A 19520-nucleotide genomic window follows, 5' to 3' on the forward strand; every position below is an offset into this window, starting at 1 on the left:
CAACCTGCACCAATGTAGCTAATGCTGAGAAGCAATGGGAGTTGTAGTTGAACAGCACCCAAACGTTTGCCACTGTTTTAGGGACCATAAGTAGGTAGTGGGTAGGCAAGAATCTTATTCTGGATCCCCGGTACTGATTTCTAACTTTCCCTCCTTTATCCACAGCAAGTTCTTCATCATCCCCATCATCTCTTCGCCTTGTTTGCCTTGTGTACATCTCTGATCTCTGCAGTACTGTGCTAATTGCTTCTCTCTCGAGCCTCACCTTCTTCATCGGCGAAATACGATTCTCTGGCAGAATTTGGGAAAGCTACTTTTCTGGACCACCACAAGATTCTCCAGCTGCTAGATCAAGGATTCTAGAAGTCGTGGCCCATGAAGTAACTTTTCCAAACTTTGCTCTCTCCTTGCTTCTGACACCAGGTCTCAGCTTGGCTCGGTCAGTTTTAGAATTTTGTGTGCAGAATCTGGTGCAATAACCCCTGATTTGTGCCATTGATTAAAATGCAGATTCGTACTTAGAAACGGAAGTCATCTCAGTATTCTGGGGTTTGAGGAGGAAGAGGAGGGAGTAACGTCCTTTGTCCTTGACTCCATCATTTGGAGTCTGATGGGTTATGGTTGGCAAGGATACAATGATCCTAGTCAAAAACCTGAATGTAGATCTTTTGAGCCTGAAATCTGCCCCTTCTTTCTGTATAATTTGACTCTCCAGCCCTTCAGCTGATGTTTTGCTTTCGGTCCCTTCCAGCCATCACTCTTCCACAGTAACATACTCACCTCTGCTCGGTAGAGCTAAAGATTTCAAGAAAATACAATCAAATAAAGCCGACGGTCCAACTCTCAAAAGTCTGGCCACCTTTTCTTTACGAGGGCCTCAGACACATTTCAGTTGCCGGACTAGCTTCAGCTCGCTCCACACAGTATGCAGGGAACAATAACACCGAACGACCTGCCTTATAAGGTTGTTGTACGATGTGCAATCAGTACGATGCACAGGAAAGCAGGCTTAGTGCTATAAAAGGACCAACTGCGTTATGGTGGTTGCTACATCCTCAGTATAAACCATCCTTTGGGATTAGCAGTGGGGACTCCGACTCAGAAAGCAGGGTGTTAAAATTAACATGGGACGTTGCCGTGCCTCTGACCTTATTCTGGTAGCTGTGGTGAGTAAGCTTCATCCAAGCCAGCGATTCCCTCTCCTCTGCCCCACATATCTGCTCCACCCCCTTTAATCCTGTCCTAGAGGCAATGTCCCCAGCTAGCATCCATGTTGCTCAGGATCACGGGACCGGGCACCGTACAGCCTTGATTGGATTTTGAATCGCTCTCTCTCCAGCGAGATCAATTCCTCTTCCCTGATCCGTTGCCCATCGTTCTTTCCGCTGCTGCACAGATCCGAGATGCACCGAGAGCGATGCTCGGGATGATGACACCAGAAAGAAAATCCCCTGTGGGTTTTCTAACCCCCCACCCCGTTAACGGAGCAGGCGTGCATCCCTGGAGCATCTTTAAAGGGGGGGGGGAAGAAGGTATAGGTTTCGCCACCCAATTCAGCTGCTACAGTTTGCAACCGGACAGGGCCATGTGATTTCAAAGTTTAACCACAAGGGAAGGGAAGCAAAATGGAAGTAAGCTAGGTGGAGCTTCTCTAATTCAATATTTATTATTTATTTTGTTTATTTAAAATAGCTTTACCCCGGCTTTCTCCTTTAAAAGGACCCAAGGCGGTTTGCATCATTAAAAGACCATCTTTGAAGCTAACCACACAAGCATACAAATATTTAAAAAGCACAGATGAGTACAACTCTAAGCAATAGAAAAACAAAAGCAATATACAATTCAAATCCATGAAACTGTCATATAATTAATGTGGGGGGGGGGACCCGTAAAATGCCTTATACATTTAAAACACTGTAGCATCGCTTCGTAGTGTTGTTATGTGCTATCAAGTCTCATCAGGTTTATTGAGCCTCACAAGGTGTGTGACATATTTAAGGAGTGGTTTTACCTCTGGAACTACCACGCCCTGTAAGTTTTAATGGCCAGGTAAGGATTTGAATCCGGCCTCCTGAGTCCTAGCCATCCGTCTTTCCACTACGTAGTAACATGAACATAATGATGAATGCTATTAACATTGTAATATTACATACACTGAATTTTCTCCTTTCTAGCTGAAGGCCAGAGCATGTGTCGATGCCTAGATGTTGTATATTGATCTTTTTTTTTAAAAAAGAAAAATATAATTTAGTACCTAAATGCTCTGAAATCAATACAGACACTTTACTTGTTGGCAGTTAAGCCAAAAAGAGAGAGGCTAACTCTGTGCATGTTTAGAGGCACATGGCTGGAGCATGAATGTGTTAGGCCAGAAGTAGCACAGAAAGGAAATGAAAGGAAGGGAATCTAATGCCTGCAAACCCTTGATGTCATGATGAGTCAAGATCTTATGAGCAGGCAGAGTGCTAAGGTTGCTATGCTGGAACTTGGCAGGTCCGGTTCCGATCTTCACACACTGAACCATGAAATTCACACTGGCCAGTCTTGGGCCCGTCCTTCTCAGCCAGACCTGCTCTGCAGGGTTATCGCGATGATAAAAAGGAGAGAGCAGGAGAGTCACACGGCCTCCCTCCATCTCCATAGAGGAAAGACAAAAAGCCAATGCCTTCATGCCTGATTTAATCCAATACAGGTATTTTAATATAAGTATCTTCATCAATGTTTTGCTTATTTAGCGCAAACACCTTCATTGAGTCAACAATGCAAATCCTTTCATGTTTTCCTCATTTAGTCTACCCGCCTTGATTTATTTAATGCAAATGTCTTTATTTGTTTCCCTCACAGAGCGTGGTGCCTTGGTCTGTTTCCTATAAATGCTTTTATTCGTTTCATTTATTGAACGCAAACGTTTCTACTGTACTTTTCTTTTTTATTTCATGCAAATGTCTTTGTTTCACTCACCCAGGGCGGTGCCTTGATTTATTTAATGCAAATGCCTTGATTGGTTTCCAGAATGCAAATGTTTTCATTTCTATTTCATGCAAAAAAAAAAAGAGAACACCTTTATTTATGCACCACTCACTCGAATGCGCGGGCCTCGATCCGTTTAACGTAGACGCCTTGATTTGTTGCCTTTCTTGAATGCAAGTGTTTCTATTTTTATTGATGTAGTTACATTCTGAGCCCCACCTTCCAAGGTCGCCCGGGCAGCTTCGCTTTTCCCCTCTCCCTCCTCCTTTTGCCGCACGACAGCCCTGCAAGGTTGGTCTGCGCTGCAAACGACTGGCAGAAAGTCCACTCTGAGTCTCCTGTTTTAAAAGGGGGGGGTGTCTTGAAAGCAAGAGGCCCCCCCATCAGGCCTGCAAATCTCATTTTTCCCCCACCCACCCACCAAGTCCTTTAAACCCGATCCGACCTCCCCCCAAGTCCACCACCCCGTCCTCCCCTTCCCTTGCGCTCCATGAGTCACTCGCTCAGCTGCCAGGCGAAAGAATCCAACTTTCCCGACACAGTCTGGACCTGTCTATGGACGCGACCAAAAGGAGCCCAGAAAAAGGGGGGAGTTTTAGGGGATCAACTTTCGCCCCTCGCCCCCCCTCTCCTCTCGAAGCCTCGTCATCCAGAGGACCTTCTCCATTGCAACCCCCCCTTTTCACGCCCAAGGAGAGGATGAGAGAGAAAGAAACCCGGAGGGGGGGCCAGCTGGAGGCCCCTCTCTCTCCCCCCCCCGTCCTTTGCACAAATGGTCCCTCCCGGCTTCGCAGCCTCGGCCAGCGCAGCGGCTGTTCAGTCCTGGGAAGCGCCGCTGCAACTGGACGAGGGGCCGCTGGATTTCTCCAGGGTGGGGGCTCTCCTTCTTTCTTTTTTTTTAAAATCTCGCTTGGCTTCCAACCTCCCACGTTGGAAAGTGCCCCCTCCTCTCTTGCTTTTCCCGATCCCGGCAGCCTCGGCGAGGAAAATCAATAATAATATATATATTTATATATCTATATATCTATACATGTACATCTATTCCTTTTAAGTATTATTTGGAAATAGCAAAGGATCTCTCTCCTTTTTTCTTTTTTTTTGCATTGGGGGCGAGCCCTTCCCTGCATTGCCGGCTTCTGATTAAGGGTCCCTCCCCATTTTCTTGGTGTTTTTTTTTAAATTAGAAAATTGGTGGATTTTTTTTTTTAATCGCCCCCAAGCCCCATCCTCCGGAAACGGTGTGTGTCGGAAAGCTGCGGGCTCCGGAAAAAAAAAAAGAAGCAGCAGAAGAAGGAATGAAAGAAAGAGGAAGGAGCCAGGATCAGTTGCTTTTCTAGACCATCATCATCATCATCATTCTGGTTTTTTTTAAATTTTGCAATCGAGTGGCTGTTTTATACGAATATATATATATTTTTGGGGGGAGACCAGATATTCGAGGAGAAGGAAAGGAGATCGAGACGAAGCCGGAGGAGGAGGAGGCGGAGGAGGGGAAGGGCGCACCCACCCACTGAGCCGCACAGCCTCCTTTCCCTCCCCTCCTCCGCCCGCCCGCCCCCAAACCTCCAGACCCACAGCCATGGAGAAGAAGGAGGACGTGGGAACAGGGCCTGCCCTGAAGCAAGAGCCGGCTGGCCAGCGGGGTAAATATTTGCTCTGCAAAAGAGTTTTCTCTGCCTGTCTCTCGCCTTTTCTTTTTTTTCCAAAAGAGATGAGGTTGCAATTTATTTTGGGGGGAAGGGGGGCGGGTGGGGGGAAGAAAAAGAGTCGGTGGACTTTTTCCTCCAGATTTGGGAGTGAAAAGAGAAGAGGGTGGGATGTTGATATTATTTTATTTATATAAAAAGGAAACACACACACACACACATATATATATATATTTTCCCCACCTCACTCATTTCAGAAAGGGCCCCAGGCTGCTTACATCAGTGAAAGACAGTATTTAAAAGTTGAAACTAGTTAGTGTTGGTGGGGTGGGTGGGAATTAAATGGGGGGGGGCTAGATTAAATGGGGAGGGGTCCTGGTTCCGGGTTTTTCCAGCCTCTCCTCTTTTCCATGCCTTCTCTGTCCCCCATTGCCTGCCTGGTCATAGTGAGTTTTTTTTTGGAGGGGGTGAGGGAGACACAGAACAGGGGTGGGCTAGTTCGAGGATCGGCTAGAGATGTGGGGGGGTCATGGCCTGGCCTTTTCCAAAGGGGGGGCAATTTTGGGGGGGAAAGATCGGAGGCTAAAACATCCAAGGGATGAGATGCACCCCCAAAAAGAGAAAGAATCAGGAGAACTGCACTGGGAGCTGGGGGCTCTATTTTGGTGCCTTTTCTGGGGAGGGCTTGGCTGCTGGTGAGAGGATTCTTTTTCTTTCAGAGAGTTCCCCGTTTTTTAAAAAAATTCCGCTGTCCCCCCCCCCCCCGATCCTTGCACCAGGGGGGCATAGGGCCTGGCTGTGGATGTTGGGGGCTTTAAAAATAACCCTCCTCGCTCATCCCCAAATCCTACCCCACCCCAGATCGGCATCTTCCCGACAGCTGCTTTGGGGGGGGTGCTCTCCGGCCCTCCTAGGCTCACCACCTGCCTGCCCCCTTTCTCCTGACCTTGGGGCGGAAAAGATGGGGAGGGGTCACTCTTTTCAGTGGTGCAGCGATGAGACCATGGCTGACCACCAACACTGCCCCCCCAATTCAGCAGGATTCAAAAGAGCTGGCCAGGAGGAGGCCCTGCCAGACTGGACAGAGAAAGCCTTGGGGGGGGGGCAGTTCCGGCCTTTGCTTTTGTGGTTTCGGTAGACAAGAGGGAGGGGAGGGGTTGAGTTGAGTCTCCCCCCCCCAAAAAAAGAGAGCCAAACTGCCTCCCTCCTGGAGGGAAAAAAAAACCCTCTGGGCCCCATCCTTTAGAATGAGTCTGATTTGCCCTCCCGGTGATGGGGGAGGAGAAGGAGAGAAAGAGGGTGCCTCGTTTTGCAATCAAAAAGTCTGGGATAATTTGTGTGTGTGCTTTCTGTCTCCTGCCCCCTTTGCACAGAAACACACAGAGAGAGAGAGAAAGAGAGGGACACACACACACAAGTTCTGTACTTGTCTACAAGGTCGGATCATGTCTCCGTCGCCTGTTGCACACCATGCAGGAATCCAGAAATGGGCCCTGTTGATCCAAACTCACATAGTATATATATATATTTTTGGCCGGATTTGAGGAGACGGGGTGGGGTATTTCTGACCCCCACTTCACCCCCTTTCCCTCCCCACCCCTAATCCTCCCTCTTGGGTGGGTGGGTGCTTTGTTTTCTATACAATGCTTTTAAAAACCTGGGGGGGGGATTTAACAGAGCTGAGGCTTAATAGGGCAGGGGGCTTTGAAAACTCCAGGGGACATGCATGCGTTTGGGAGGCATGCGTGGTTATGGTTTTAAAACCTCGACATTTTTAAAAATGTGGCCGGATCCAGGTCTCGTGACCGCCGATGCTTTTTCTGGCCTTTTGAGTTTGAACAGTACAGCTGCCGGGGTTTTTTCTTTTCTTCTTTTTCCTTCCCCCCCCCCCTTTTGTTCGGCTTCAGGGCCCCGGAGATGTCAGAGGGGCCGCTGCTGGGCCTTGTGGAAGGCTTCCGCTGGGGCCCATCCTTTACTCATGAGTAGGGCCCTCTCTTGCGGCTCCAATCCCGATGCTTTGTCCATCGCTAAAGAGACAAACAGGAAGGGTGGGATTTCTAAAACTAAATAAATCTGGGCTCGGATTGATTCTCCGTCTCAAGCCGGCCACGATGCCTCGTGTAAAATCCTGGGGGGTGGGGGGTGGGGTTGAGGGTTTGGTTTTTTTTGTCCTTGACCAGATGAGGAGCTTTCTTCCAAAGGTTTATGTGTGGAGGGCTTTGGCTGTACAAAATCTGGCCCCGGGAATGGGGGAAGGGAACCGTCCTCCCTCCCCCCCAAAAAACCCCCACAGAATCAGCAAGTGGCTAGTTGCAAAGGGAGGAGGCCTGGCTGCCTTTCTGAGCCCTCCGTGGCCGGCCTCGGACCCCCGGCCCGTTGCCTTGTGTTGGGGGATTGGGGGCTTCTGCCATGTAACTGGTGGTCCATGTGCTGGGGTGTGTGTGTATGTGAAGAGAGAGCAAAGTGTGTGTGTGTATGGGGGGGGGGGAGAGCAGCGGCCAGTAAAGGGTCTGCCTGGGCTTTCCAAGGATGGAAATTTTAGAACTCGGTACATTAGAGGCAGATGATGTTTGTTGATCAGAAAAACATGTGGTTCTGTGTGGTTTTTTTGCTGGTGTTTTTTTTCTGTGTGATTTTTTGTTTGTTTGAACTGGAGACCCGGATAAAGCAAATGTCATTGCTAGAATAAGCTACAAGAAGAAAGTCCTGCCATCCACATGCGAATTTGCTGAAGGCAGGTTGAAAAGATACCTATTTCTCCATCTCAGACTTAGGTTTGGAGAGACTTCGGGTCTTCCAGGGTGCTGGCCAGCTCCGGCTCCCATCCGCCCCTGCCATAGGGGCCCATAGGGAAGGATGATGGGAGCTGAGGTTAGCTCCCCTTGCTTTTGATTTTTACTCACAGGCATGTTAATCAAGGCATCATTTCATTCACCTCTGACGGCCGGATGCCAAATGGAAAACCCGGTTTTCTGTTTGGCTTGTAAACAATTAAGTCAACTAATTAAATGAATCAAAACGTAAACAGGGCCTCCAGCAGCGTGGCTCCTGGATGGTTGGGCACCACAGGATCACTCGCCCTAATTTAGACCATTGAGATGATATACATGGGGGGGGGATGCTTTTTTTCAGTGTTAGGAACCCCCTTTCCAGAAATTTCTAGGTTTTCGCTATTGGTTTGCAGTCCGTTGTAGCAAAACCAACAAAGGGCAGAATCCTCTCCATTCTCTGCTCCTCTTGGACAGGGACCCCTTGGGCTCTTCCGGGCTAATTCAAAAAAAGGATCCTGCACCCCTTTGTGCCAGGATGAGACCCGTGTCTTTCAATAGGGTGGGAACACTCTAAAGTTTGTGGGACACTCTGTGAGTACAACCTTTATGTTCTGCCCAGCATCGACAGGATATTGACCACGGGGCCTTCTGCCGCCTTAAAGATGACCCAGGCTTTATTTGGGATTTGCTTTTGGGGGACTGGAACCCACTTTTGTTGATGCCGCAAGGGACGAACACAAGGTTTATGTTGTTGTTAGGTGCTCTCAAGTTGCCCCTGACGTCTGGTGACCCTTATGAATGAATGATCTCCAAAATGTCCCGCCCTTAACAGCTCCTGCTCAGATCTTGCAAACTCAAGCCTGTGGCTTCTTTTAGGGAGTCCGTCCATCTCCTATTGGGTCTTCCTCTTTTCCTGCTGCCTTCCGCCTTTCCCAACATTATTGTCTTTTCCAGAGAATCCTGCCTTCTCATGAGGTGCCCAAAATAGGGCAGCCTCCGTTTCAACATTTTTGCCTCCAGAAGATAGGCTTAATTTGATCTAAAAACCCCATCAGACAGAAGTGCTTCCCACCGTCTGAGTGGCAAGTTAACCCCTGAGTCACTGCAATTCCAGCCAGTGCAGTCACCACCTCACCGTATAGAAACTTCCTTTGTCTCCCCTTCACGCTTTCTCCGATCTGCTCCTCTGCTCCTCCGTGGCTTTTCCTTTCCTGGTTCCAAAGCCAGGGATGGAATTCCCACTTTGGGTTTAAAATATAACAGCCACAAAAAAACACCATCACTGGGTATCATTCTGCAAGAGTTCAGAATATATCCCAGCAGTAGCAAGGTGTGAAATGACAAGCCTGCTCCGTAAGTGCTATTATTTAATGTTCTTCTGCTTGCGTCCCTGTGGAACAGCAGCCACTTCTCTTACGCATTGGTTTAATTTCATTTCTTCGCCGCCCCCTTAGTGCAAACAGACAATAAATGAAGCAATAATGTAAAACAAAAATAAGATAGACATACTAAACATTGAAAACAGGGGTGCAGTGCAACTTAAGAATAGCAGGATGGGGTGAAGAGGATCAGAAGAGGGTGTCATTGGACACCTCTCTAAAGCACATTGTTTTCAGAAGCTGTTAAATTTGGGCAAAGAGGAAGGAGACCAGATATAGCTCAAGCAGGGATTGGTTTCAGAGGGTTGGTGCCACCACCAAGAAGGCCGGGCTTCTAGTTGATGTTTTCTTGGCCGCTTGGAGGATTGTAGTTCCTGAGCAAATCTGGTGGTGCGAGTGGATGATCGGGGGACAGGCGCTCTGCCAAGTAATGGTGTCCCAAACCGTGGAGGGCTTCCCATGTGAGCACCAAGGCCCGAGGGGTCAATTTCTGCAGGACACAGAGCACAGATAGCAATCATGGGAATGGCTTTTGAAAAGTCAACATTAAATATAAAAAGGATCGTGTTCCAGGCTGGGACCACAGTGGGGAGCAAAGCCAGAAACACGTGCAAACAAGTATCAGAGCCTCAGTCCGAATTGGGCCTCTGTTTTGTGCTTTAGACCGCTCAAAAGCCATCCATAAAGCCCTTGATTGTGGGAATGGCGTCGTGTTGCGTTTGGCCTAGAAAGACTGAATGAAAGAAGGATCAAGGGAGAAAGAGGAGGGAGGGTTGAGAGGGTATGAGATCAGAAGCACTATCCTGTCTGGCATAAGTAGGCACCTCAGAACACATGAGGTTGTGCTGTTTCCGATCACACCTAACTTGCGAGATGGGGCTTCAGCGATATCAGTTTTGCCCAAGCCTCAGTCAACCCTGCCTTCCCTTGGCTGGGGCTCCTGCGTGAGGTGTATCCGTTCTGTCACATGCGTGATTTTGTTCCTTAGCTCCATGTTCTGCTCAGCAGAGCCAGTGAACTCATTGCCAAGAAAACGAACATGCCTGGCTAAAAATAACTTCCAGGTCAAAAGAGGCCGGCGATTTGCCTAAAATACAGATGTGATCCATAGATGCAGATGTGGAAACAGTTCTTTTAACTGAGCTAACTAGGAAAGCAACGGGTCTCCCTGTAACGGAGAATCCCTTGTGAAGTGGGTGCTTGCTTTTCGATCTGTTTTCTGCCTCCTTATGGCTCATGGATGATGACTCGATTCTTCACTTTTAAGCCCGATTTGGAGTAGACCCATCTTCGGCTTCAGCAACAGGTGATTTTCCCAGTGTTGTGGGATTGTGTTTCCACCTGCCTCAGCTGACAGAGCCCTTAGTGAGAAGAGGATGATGGACATAGGAGTCTAGTGACATCCACAGGACCATTTTCCATCTTCAAAACAATTGCCTCCTTCTGACCAAGGACTCTGCCCTACAAATAAGAATTAGAGGGCCATCCTGCCTCAAAGTAGGAAGATAGTATTTGTAATCTGCCTAACCTTTGGTTAGTTGACGTCTCCTCTACTTGTCATCCGCACTTTCTGCTAATTACAGGTTTAGGCCATCCTCAAGCCTGTTCTTCTGGACTTAACACTGGCCTACCTTGGGTGTTGACGGGTGGATAGGAGGCCTGCTTGGCCACGTGTTCAAATCCTGCCTTCACCACAGCAAGCTCAAGGGCGAGCTTCGAGCTCCTTGGCTGTAAAACCTGAACTCTCATTGACTTTTTCACCTTGTATTCTTTGGTCCAAGGGAATGAAACCAGAATTCTAATGCATTTTTTAAAATTGCAAGAAGTAATGAAACTTGTGGTGTCTGGGAGATGATAATGGAAGGTTTTGGAGCTGGTGTGTGGGTTGCAGGATTAGCATCGTATTATGGTTTCCCCCAGAAGCATTTCGGTGCAACAGCCTGTTCTCTACCTCTCCAAGGGAAAACAGGTGGGATTTCTCTCTTTTTGGAGAGAAATGTGGGTGTGGGTGTCCCAAGCAGAGTAGCCTGATGGGGGGCTGCTTCAAGATGACGGTCCAACGGGGTTTAGGGCTTAGACTCTCCTTCCTTAGAAGTGTAGAGTGAGGCTTTATATTGAGTCAAACCATTGATCCAATGAGATCATTCAATGACCTGCGAGAAAGATCAGGCCCCCTGAAGGCCCTTAGATGGTCCAGTACAGGCTCTGCTCCTTGGAAATTAGCCCCCGCCTCGCTTGGCTTCCCAATTGCAAAAGGCTGTTGTTGTTTAGTCATTTAGTCACAGCCGACTCTTTATGACACCATGGACCAGAGCACGCCAGGCCCTCCTATCTTCCACTGCCTCCCGGAGTTGGCTCAAATTCATGTTGGTCGCTTGGATGACCCTGTCCAACCATCTCATCCTCTGTCGTCTCCTTCTCCTCTTTCCTTTACACTTTCCCAACATGAAGGTCTTTTCCAGGGAGTCTTCTCTTCTCATGAGATGGCCAAAGTACTGGAGCCTCAGCTTCAGGATCTGTCCTTCCAGTGAGCACTTAGGGTTGATTTCCTTCAGAATGGAGAGGTTTGTTCTCCCTGCAGTCCAGAGGACTCTCAAGGGCCTCCTCCAGCACCACAATTCAAAAGCATCCATTCTTTGGCGGTCAGCTTTCTTTATGGTCCAGCTCTCACTTCCATACACCACTACTGGAAAAACCATAGCTTTATGCAAAAGGCTAGTGGGTTGAAAAAGGTTTGCACCGATGAATGCTGGGAGATGATGTAGAGGTTCCTCCTGCCCATTGAGTTGTTCTCCCTGATCCGGGATCGGCGAATAACTTGTGGACTCTGTGCTTTTATGGTTGTCGTGATTCGGAAATAGCCACGGAAGATGAGGAGGACTCAAGGAGCATGACATCAGGGAAAGAAGGGGTTTAGAGAGAGGGAGCCCTGCAACCATCCGGGCTGCAGTCCAGATCCGAGGGAGGGGGCCACCCAGCCTTAGGACTGCAGTTGACTTCTTCACCCCTGATCATTATTGGCTTGACTGTGATCTTGGGCAGGTATACGATGGTTCACTTGGTGAAGGTGTTCTGGTTCAACTCTTCGCAATTTGGGTTTTTAAAAAAGGGGTTGGGTGACCAGGTGAGGCCTTTGTCTGTTTGAGATCTCAGGGGCGGCTATCTGTCAGAGTAAAAGGTGGTGAGCAAGCAGAGAAGGTGCCTGAAGTTTCCTAAGCTGTGATCTGGCAATCTGTCTGATTGGGAAGCAGTCTGCCCCAAACGGAGAGGGGATGCACCCAAGCAGTCTTCTTTGTTGAATTATCAGACGGTGTCATCCTTGTGCTTCTTTTTTTGCCTTCTCCACCCTGGGCGAGTTTTGCCAGAAAGCGTGCGGTTAAGGATAGCTGTGATCCCAGCTTGCAAAAGTTCGCTTTTTCAACTATGCTCTCCGAATCACCCAGATGACAGCCAGCCTGGGTTGTTTTTTTTTTTTCCAAGAGGTGTGTTCCTCAGAAGGAATGTTTCCAAACTCTGGGATCAAAAGGCCGAGAACAAACCCTTCCTTTCTCAGCTCTCCCTGTTGCAGGCTGAGTCACCCCAAACTCCAGATTACAGAAAAATGATTCAGCATACGATGACTATGTCTCTATTTGCTTGCAATTCTTTTATGTATTAGCTTTATTGCCAAACAGTCCAAGCTCTCCCTTTGCTGTCTTCAGCTGCTGAAGTCCGTTCCGAAACTCCCCATTGTTTGTGGGGCAGGACGTGACTTTCCTTTCCTGTTTTGATGATCTCCTCTAGATCGGGAGACCATGAGCCGTGATAGAATCTCTGCACCGCGCTGATCAGAGCAACCAAGCTGGACTTTCCAGAGGAGTTGACTAGAGATGGGCGTGAAGCAGTGGTTTGACAGTTCAACATGGTTAGTTTCCTGGCCGAACAGCTGATCTGTGGTTTGGAGCCCCACACGTGGCGCCAAACCACAGATCAGCTGTTCAACCAGCAAGCGAAGTGTGCTGAATCACCGAAATGGCAGTTCGTGCCCATCTCTAGAGTTGACCCAACGAGGGAGGTTGTACGTGAAACCCACCTAGCAAAGCAGGGGAAAGCCAGGTAGCTTGTCAGGAAGAATATAACCCTCAAGGAGTTTAAGGAATATGTGTCTCTCCTAGCTGGGTTAAATGTTGACTGCATATGGGGTTATATGGTAATGCCATTTCTCCCACCATAGGGAGCACCTTCTCCTGCATAGGTAAAGGTAAAGGTTCCCTTTGACATTTAGTCCAGTTGTGTCCGACTCTACGGCGCGGTGCTCATCCCTGTCTCCAAGCCGTAGAGCCAGCATTTGTCTGTAGACAGTTTCCATGGTTATGTGGCCAGCACGACTAGACACAGAACACAGTTACCTGCCCACCGTGGTGGTACCTATTTATCTACTCGCATTTGCATGCCTTCAAACTGCTAGGTTGTCAGGCATAGTATTCTCCTGCATAATGTTCACCTGTTCAAAGAATCTGCTCACCACTGGTGATCTGGTGTCCTTGTTTGTGGAGGTCTTACACTTCAGCAAAGAGCAGGTTTTCTCCGTTACAAACCCAACCTTGAGATGCTAGAGATTAAAAATCAAATCTTCTACTTCGAGGATGAGATTCACAAGATGATCTGTCACTGCATAATAAAAAAGATTGTCCATATATAAACACACCGAAACCCAACACATGTACAGTATTAGCACATATACAGATAGAATGTAGCTATAGGCAACTGTTTACTTTTTTGGATGACAAAAATGTAACAAAGTTACATTTTGAAAGTTATGCAGCAATTAATGTTGAAACTACTTTATTGAGGAAATGGGTAACATTTGACTGTGACTTTGTAACAGTGCTTTAAAAGGGCATTTGAAACAATTTCAGACGTACGGTAAATTTTCAAGTTGTATGCCATTCTCTTAAAAAAATCTCACCCGCTCCCCAAGTAACAGAAAAATAGTATGCAATGCAAGAAGGAGTGTAACAAATAAACTTCTAAAAACATTTTAAGCTCCCAGTGACATAAATCTGTTAGCTTTAAAGGCAGGGTGGATAAAAACAATGTTTTTTAAAAAATCAACTTGATTGAAATCACAATGTAAATTTTATATATATATATATAAAATTTACACTGTGATTTCAAATGGAATATATATATCCAGTATTCAAATAGAATATATATCTCCATTTTTAAAATTTAAACCCCATCCCCCCAAAAATCTGATTTTTCCAGTCCTGCCTGTTTAAAAGTATCGTAATACTTTTAGGTTTCTTGGCTGGCTTTTCCTATACACTTTTCCAACGTTGCAGTGGGCAACGACCACCATTGACTTCTCCAGTGACCTAACAAGGAAAGGGAAGGAAATTCCTTCCTAATGATCAGTTTCCCAAGTCTTGGGGAGGGTGGCAGGAAAGGGGGGCTTCCCAAAGGCATCCAAGACTTCGCAGGTGCTGGGGCAACCTTGTGGCTTGAGCGCCTTGCGTTCTTCGGCTCGGAGGCAGCTGCTCCGTGACGGAGGAGAATCCGTGACAGGGAACGACGGGCCCGGTAGGACATCTCAAGTTCCCAGTCCGGCTTTCCTTCGTCTCTATTTTAACTCCAGTGTCACCCAATGCCTGGCTCCTCCCCTTCCCCAAGCTGAGACCTACTTTCCGCTGGCCGTCGTGCTGGGGTACGTGTGTGCCCTTGACTGGTTTCCGGGGCACGTGTGGGGTACGTGTGTGCCCGCCGAGCCCCGCCGGCCGCCCATCTCGACATTTCAATTCTGCAGCAGTTTCAAACTCTAGTCTAGTACTCGGGTCCCCTCCGGGCTTCCTCCTTTTCTTCAAACCACTTTATTTCCAGTACGTTCCGTCCGCCTACTCTTCTTCTGCCGGGGGGCATTCTTTGGGACTGTTTGCTTTCGAAAAGCCAGAGCACACTTTCCTCATTCATTTTCACTTTCCTCGGGCCCCGAGGCGAGGCAACTCATTTGCAGGTTTTGGTTAAGGACAGATAGTAATTCTGTACAAAGCAAAAATACACTTCTCTTAAGGAGACTCCCACCGCCATCCTCTTGACTTGCCTTGTATATATATATATATCCAGCCTGGCTCATCGGTTCTATGCCTGGTGGCTAGCTAGAAGAAATCCGGGCAAGAGATCAGCAGCTAAAATTCATGCCAGTGAAAGATGCCAGTGAGGGCTTCAGTAGACTCTGGTTTCTCGTTATGTGTGCTGTCAAGTCGCCTCTGATTTATGACAACTCTCTCCAAAATGCTCTCCAAAACGCCCTGTCCTTAACAGCCTTACTCAGCTCTTCCAAACTGAAGCTTGTGGTCTCCTTTAGGGAATCAGTCTATCTCGTATTTGGTCTCCCTCTTTTTCTGTTGCTTCCCGGCTTTCCCAGCATGATTGTCTTTTTCCAGAGAATCCTGCCATCCCATGATGTGCCCAAAGTTGGACAGCTTGAGCATTTTTGCCTCCAGAAACAGTGGAGGCGTGATTTGATCTCGGACCCTGGTTTAATCCCCAACATTTCCCCCATTATCATTGGTGGGGGAATGGAGGCGTTGGCTACAGGGCTCCGGGAATTACAGTTTTAAAAAGTAATTTTGCCAAGTGCAGGTTCTGTTTTTCTCTCTCTCTCTCTCTCTGTGTGTGTGTGAGAGAGAGACAGCATCTCAGAATCTCATGGGGAATCATAAATTTTAAATTTGATTATGGCCCGGGGCTGATGCTACGATCAGAATTGCTGGTCTTTATTTAATCCTTCTGATGTACCTCTGCATGTATGAATAAAGCTCACGTCAGCTTTCTCTCTCTTCCTTCCATTTTACATGACAGTGTGTGACTGTATAGATGTGGAGGGACGGGTATGAATGGATGCATGGATATCAGATCTTCAAAACTCACAAAGCCTGTTACATTAATAGAGATTACTTCCTGGACTATTATTTATTTATTTTTTTGGCTTCCCTAGCCATCGGTCTTGCTGGCTGGGAGTTCTAGAAGATATAATCTGGAGAAGCAATTTTTCATGGTCTACCCATTGCTGGCATGAGGGCCACTGATGGCTGACCATTAAAATGGCAGAATTCCAAATGTTCCTGTCTCAGTGGTCTTTTTTTAAAACTTATCCCACCTTGAAATGTGTTTTTTTCCCGCTGGGTTCTGGGATTTCTAGTTTTCCTATATCCATCTTTCTGTTTCAGAGCAATTTGCCAGGAGTAAGTTGTACCCCTTGAGTTTCTGGAGACCATATTGCTTTATTAAAGAGTACTCACTCTTTTTTGTGAATGTCTTACCAGAGCTTTAAAATTACTTTAGGGTAATTAAGCTGAAATAGAAAAGTGTGCTTCAGTGCCATTTATAGGTTTCTCTCTCTCTCTCTTTGTATGCATGCATATGCGCACACGAATGTGTGTGTGTATGTGTATGTGTTGATCTCTGGACTATTGAAGCAAATCAAATGTCATGAGCAAAACTCTCACTAACATATTCTGCCTCAGACACAGTTTTTCAGTGGGGTGAGACTGCACTTTAAGGTGCTAGTCCTCAAGGGTCCGAAACATTCGATGAGGCCAGTGTTATGAGTTTTGTTGCTGTTGTGGAAGGGGTAACAAGAACATTACAGGCCAGCTGAAAGAGGACAGTGTAGCAAATAAATCTTCAAAACTGACTTTTGCAAATCAGCCTACTAAGGTTAGTTTTGATTTAATCCAGCTTCCTTCTCCAAAAGGGGAAGTTTGTGAGGTTAAATGCTGATTCTGGATGTGGCCGCACCAGTGAGAAGCAGAGACGGAAAGTGGCTTCCTGAATCTTTAAAGCAAGGTTTTGGTTTTCTTGGATTCCCCGAGAAAACCAAGAAGAGGAAATCGGCAGAAACCAGATTTTCTGATCCCCATTAAACCAGCCCATCCTGGCTTGAGAGCCCGTTGGCCCTAACAAAGAAGGGACAGCGTGCCATCCCTTCTCAAAGGGTCCTGCGTAGCCTTGGCACAGCCCCGCCCCGTCTGGCTTGCCTCAAGAGAGACGGCACGCCTCATTACGCACCCGCGGCTTCCTGTGGATTAACTCTGCAAGTGTGTCTCTTCACACCTGGCTGGCGACACCTGTCATGGTTATCAGACTTCCCTGCCTGAAGGGGAAGGGCACCAAGCCACCGCAGAAGGAAGCCAGCTGGACTTGACTCACTCCCAACTCACGAGGAAGCTTGGGAGCCTTGCAGCAGCCACGCCCCAGGTGTGTTCTCTCTTGTCAATGGGAAGCCCCTAGTATAAATCATACGTTGTTTTAGAAAAGTGGGGTCCTCCCCAGTCTCGGATTTCTTGGCTCCCATTTGCTCTCTTCGCTGTAATTCACACCCTAGGCAAACCCTAAAGGTTGGGAGAATTACTGTTGGATACTACAAATCCCACCATCCCTGGCTGTCTGGGGGATTGTGGGAGTTGTAACTCCCAGCCACCGAGTTAGCGAGCTGGGTGGTGTAAGCAAGGAAAGAAGGCTAAGGAAGCAAGGCTTGCTTTGTCTGGAGGCAGTGAGGCAAAGGCGAAGAATGTGAAGATAATATAACTTTGCTGAAATCCTTATCAAGAGCCTTGAGTCTCCAGGGATGCCCGAGGGGCTGGAAAAGAAGGACCAAGGATTAGCTAGAAGGCCGTCTTGACCTATAAAAGTTAAGAACAGGAGAAAACATTTTTCTGTGGTTTAGGTCTCTGGCTGTGGAGCCAGAGGTTGGGAGTTCGATTCCCCCCCACTGGGCCTCCTGGGAGAAGAGCCAGCCTGGGTGGCCTTGGGCAAGCTGCACAGGAGTCCCAGAAAATGCCCCTGGAAAGTCCCAGAAAATGCCCCTGGAAGAAGGGAATGGGAAGCCACTTCTGAGTATTCTGGAATCCTGGAAAAGGTCAATACAAATCAGAATCGACAGCACATGGTTATTATTTTGATCTCTTGGACTACAGCTCCCATAACTCTGTTCTGACGACAGAGAGATACCAAAATGCAGCTCACCTGGGAGAAAGGCCTGAGCCGGAAGGCTTGGAAGCCAAGCTAGGCCTAGCTCTGCCCAAGCTTCCTCTTCCTGCCGCAGTGCAAGCTGGGAGCTTCCTTTCTGAACAGGAAGCTAGGCCTAGCTAAGCCTCAGAGCCTTTCAATATAGGCCTTTCTCCCAGGCGAGCCAAATTTATGTCTCTGTCTGTCAGGGGGAACTCCCAGAAAATATTGGTAGTCCAAGAAATAATTTTTTTAAAAAAAACACTGATCTTTAATGGTGGCCTGTCTTGGTTCAGCACCGGGTGGAAGAGCTACAGCATCTCAGCCCAAATCGGCCTTGGCAAAGAATACTGTATGATGACGATCACGTCAAGGCTGCCTAAAATTAACACAGATCTCCCAGACCGTGCCAGAAAAAGAAGACGGCTTTTGCAGGACAGCATCAAGGCTGTCGGAAATTAATGTAGGTTTCTCGATACTCTGCAGACTTCTCTTTCTTTGGAAAAAATGCAAGCTCATTAATGTTCATGCATGCATAAATATACAAGCATCATCATCCCATCTGCGCACGCCCACGCAGTTCCACTCCAGGACAAAAAACACACACACACCATCATGTGTCGATCCACGTCCCCTTATTTAAAAAAGATAAATAAATTCCAAAAAATTGGAATTAATTTAAAACTCCAGAGGAACAGAGAGCCTGGGAGGCACACCGGCACTGGTATGCCTGGCCAACTCCTAAATGGATGGTGCAGAGGGGTCTGATCGGAAAGGTGCTTGTCCATATTTGTCTTCCGGCACGGCAGGGACCCTCCTCGCTCTGGAGTTGTGGCTTTGCAAACCCTATATTTTAGCTTTTTGAGCCAGCCAGGACCTTTTCCCTCCTGCCCTGTAATTAACAAGGGGGTGACGAGCTAAATGCAGTCTCAAATCTCTGCCTGGAGGGCTGCGTCTCTCTTCACCCCATCCTTGTGCTGCAGGATTTCAGTGACCAGCGGACCCATCTTTTGAACCATGACTGGGTTTGGTTTTGAAACCTCACAAAACCCCTGCCTGCCCACGTTCTCAGATATAATTATAGACGGAAGCGGCGTGGAGGATTGTCAAGTCAGATCTTCCTGCTTCACATGGATCTCTTTCGGCGAAGATGCCATCTAGGGCCGGGCAGTTTTTTTCTTGTGTGCCACGAAAGCAAAACCTGGCCCACAAACTCGTTGGGAGCAGCATCACTTTCCCCATTCGGTGCTGATGGCCATGTCCTTCAGACCTTGAAATGGCAGGGATACAAACTGCTCTTTTAATATTGGCAATCAGAGAGAGCTTAAATCCCAGGGCTGTTTACTGCCGGCTGTCTAGTTGCCCAAACTGAGAAATCCTAGTCTGGTGTTAGCTGTGAGAAGGATCCCAACCTCTTCACTGTAGCAAGTGAGACCAGAGATGCAGGGGGTAGAGGGATTATTTTGAGGACTCCAGCTTGCCGGATCGCTTGGCTGGAAAGCTGTGTGGTTTAGGTCTCTGCCTGCAGAGCCAAAAGTGAGGAGTTTGATTCCCCTCTGTGCGTGCCAGAAGAGCCAGCCTGGGTGGCCTTGGGCAAGCTGCCTACTCCCAGGGCAGCCCTGGAAGAAGGGAATGTTAAATCGCTTCTGAGTATTCTCAACCTGGAAAGGGTCTATGCAAGCCGGAATTGACTTGATGGCATGCAGTTATTATTCGCTTGTAGAGTACCCCCGCCGGCACGAGCAGCAGTTATAATTTCCAAAATT

General features: G+C 47.8%; 1 protein-coding gene across 3 annotated transcripts in view; it reads left to right on the forward strand.

Annotated features, from left to right (window-relative positions):
* Positions 1 to 3780: 3780 nt before the first annotated feature.
* The window catches only part of MAP7D1 (MAP7 domain containing 1), a 63719-nt gene continuing 47979 nt past the window's right edge, over positions 3781 to 19520 (forward strand). For all 3 annotated transcript variants that reach the window (XM_072980246.2, XM_072980247.2, XM_072980249.2), the window contains exon 1: positions 3781 to 4613. In XM_072980246.2, coding sequence (XP_072836347.2) covers positions 4550 to 4613 — 64 coding nt within the window. In that variant the 5' untranslated portion in view covers positions 3781 to 4549. The remainder of the gene's footprint in view (positions 4614 to 19520) is intronic.

Source organism: Pogona vitticeps, chromosome 9, assembly GCF_051106095.1.
Source record: "Pogona vitticeps strain Pit_001003342236 chromosome 9, PviZW2.1, whole genome shotgun sequence".
In the NCBI taxonomy this organism is placed as follows: Eukaryota; Metazoa; Chordata; class Lepidosauria; order Squamata; family Agamidae; genus Pogona; species Pogona vitticeps.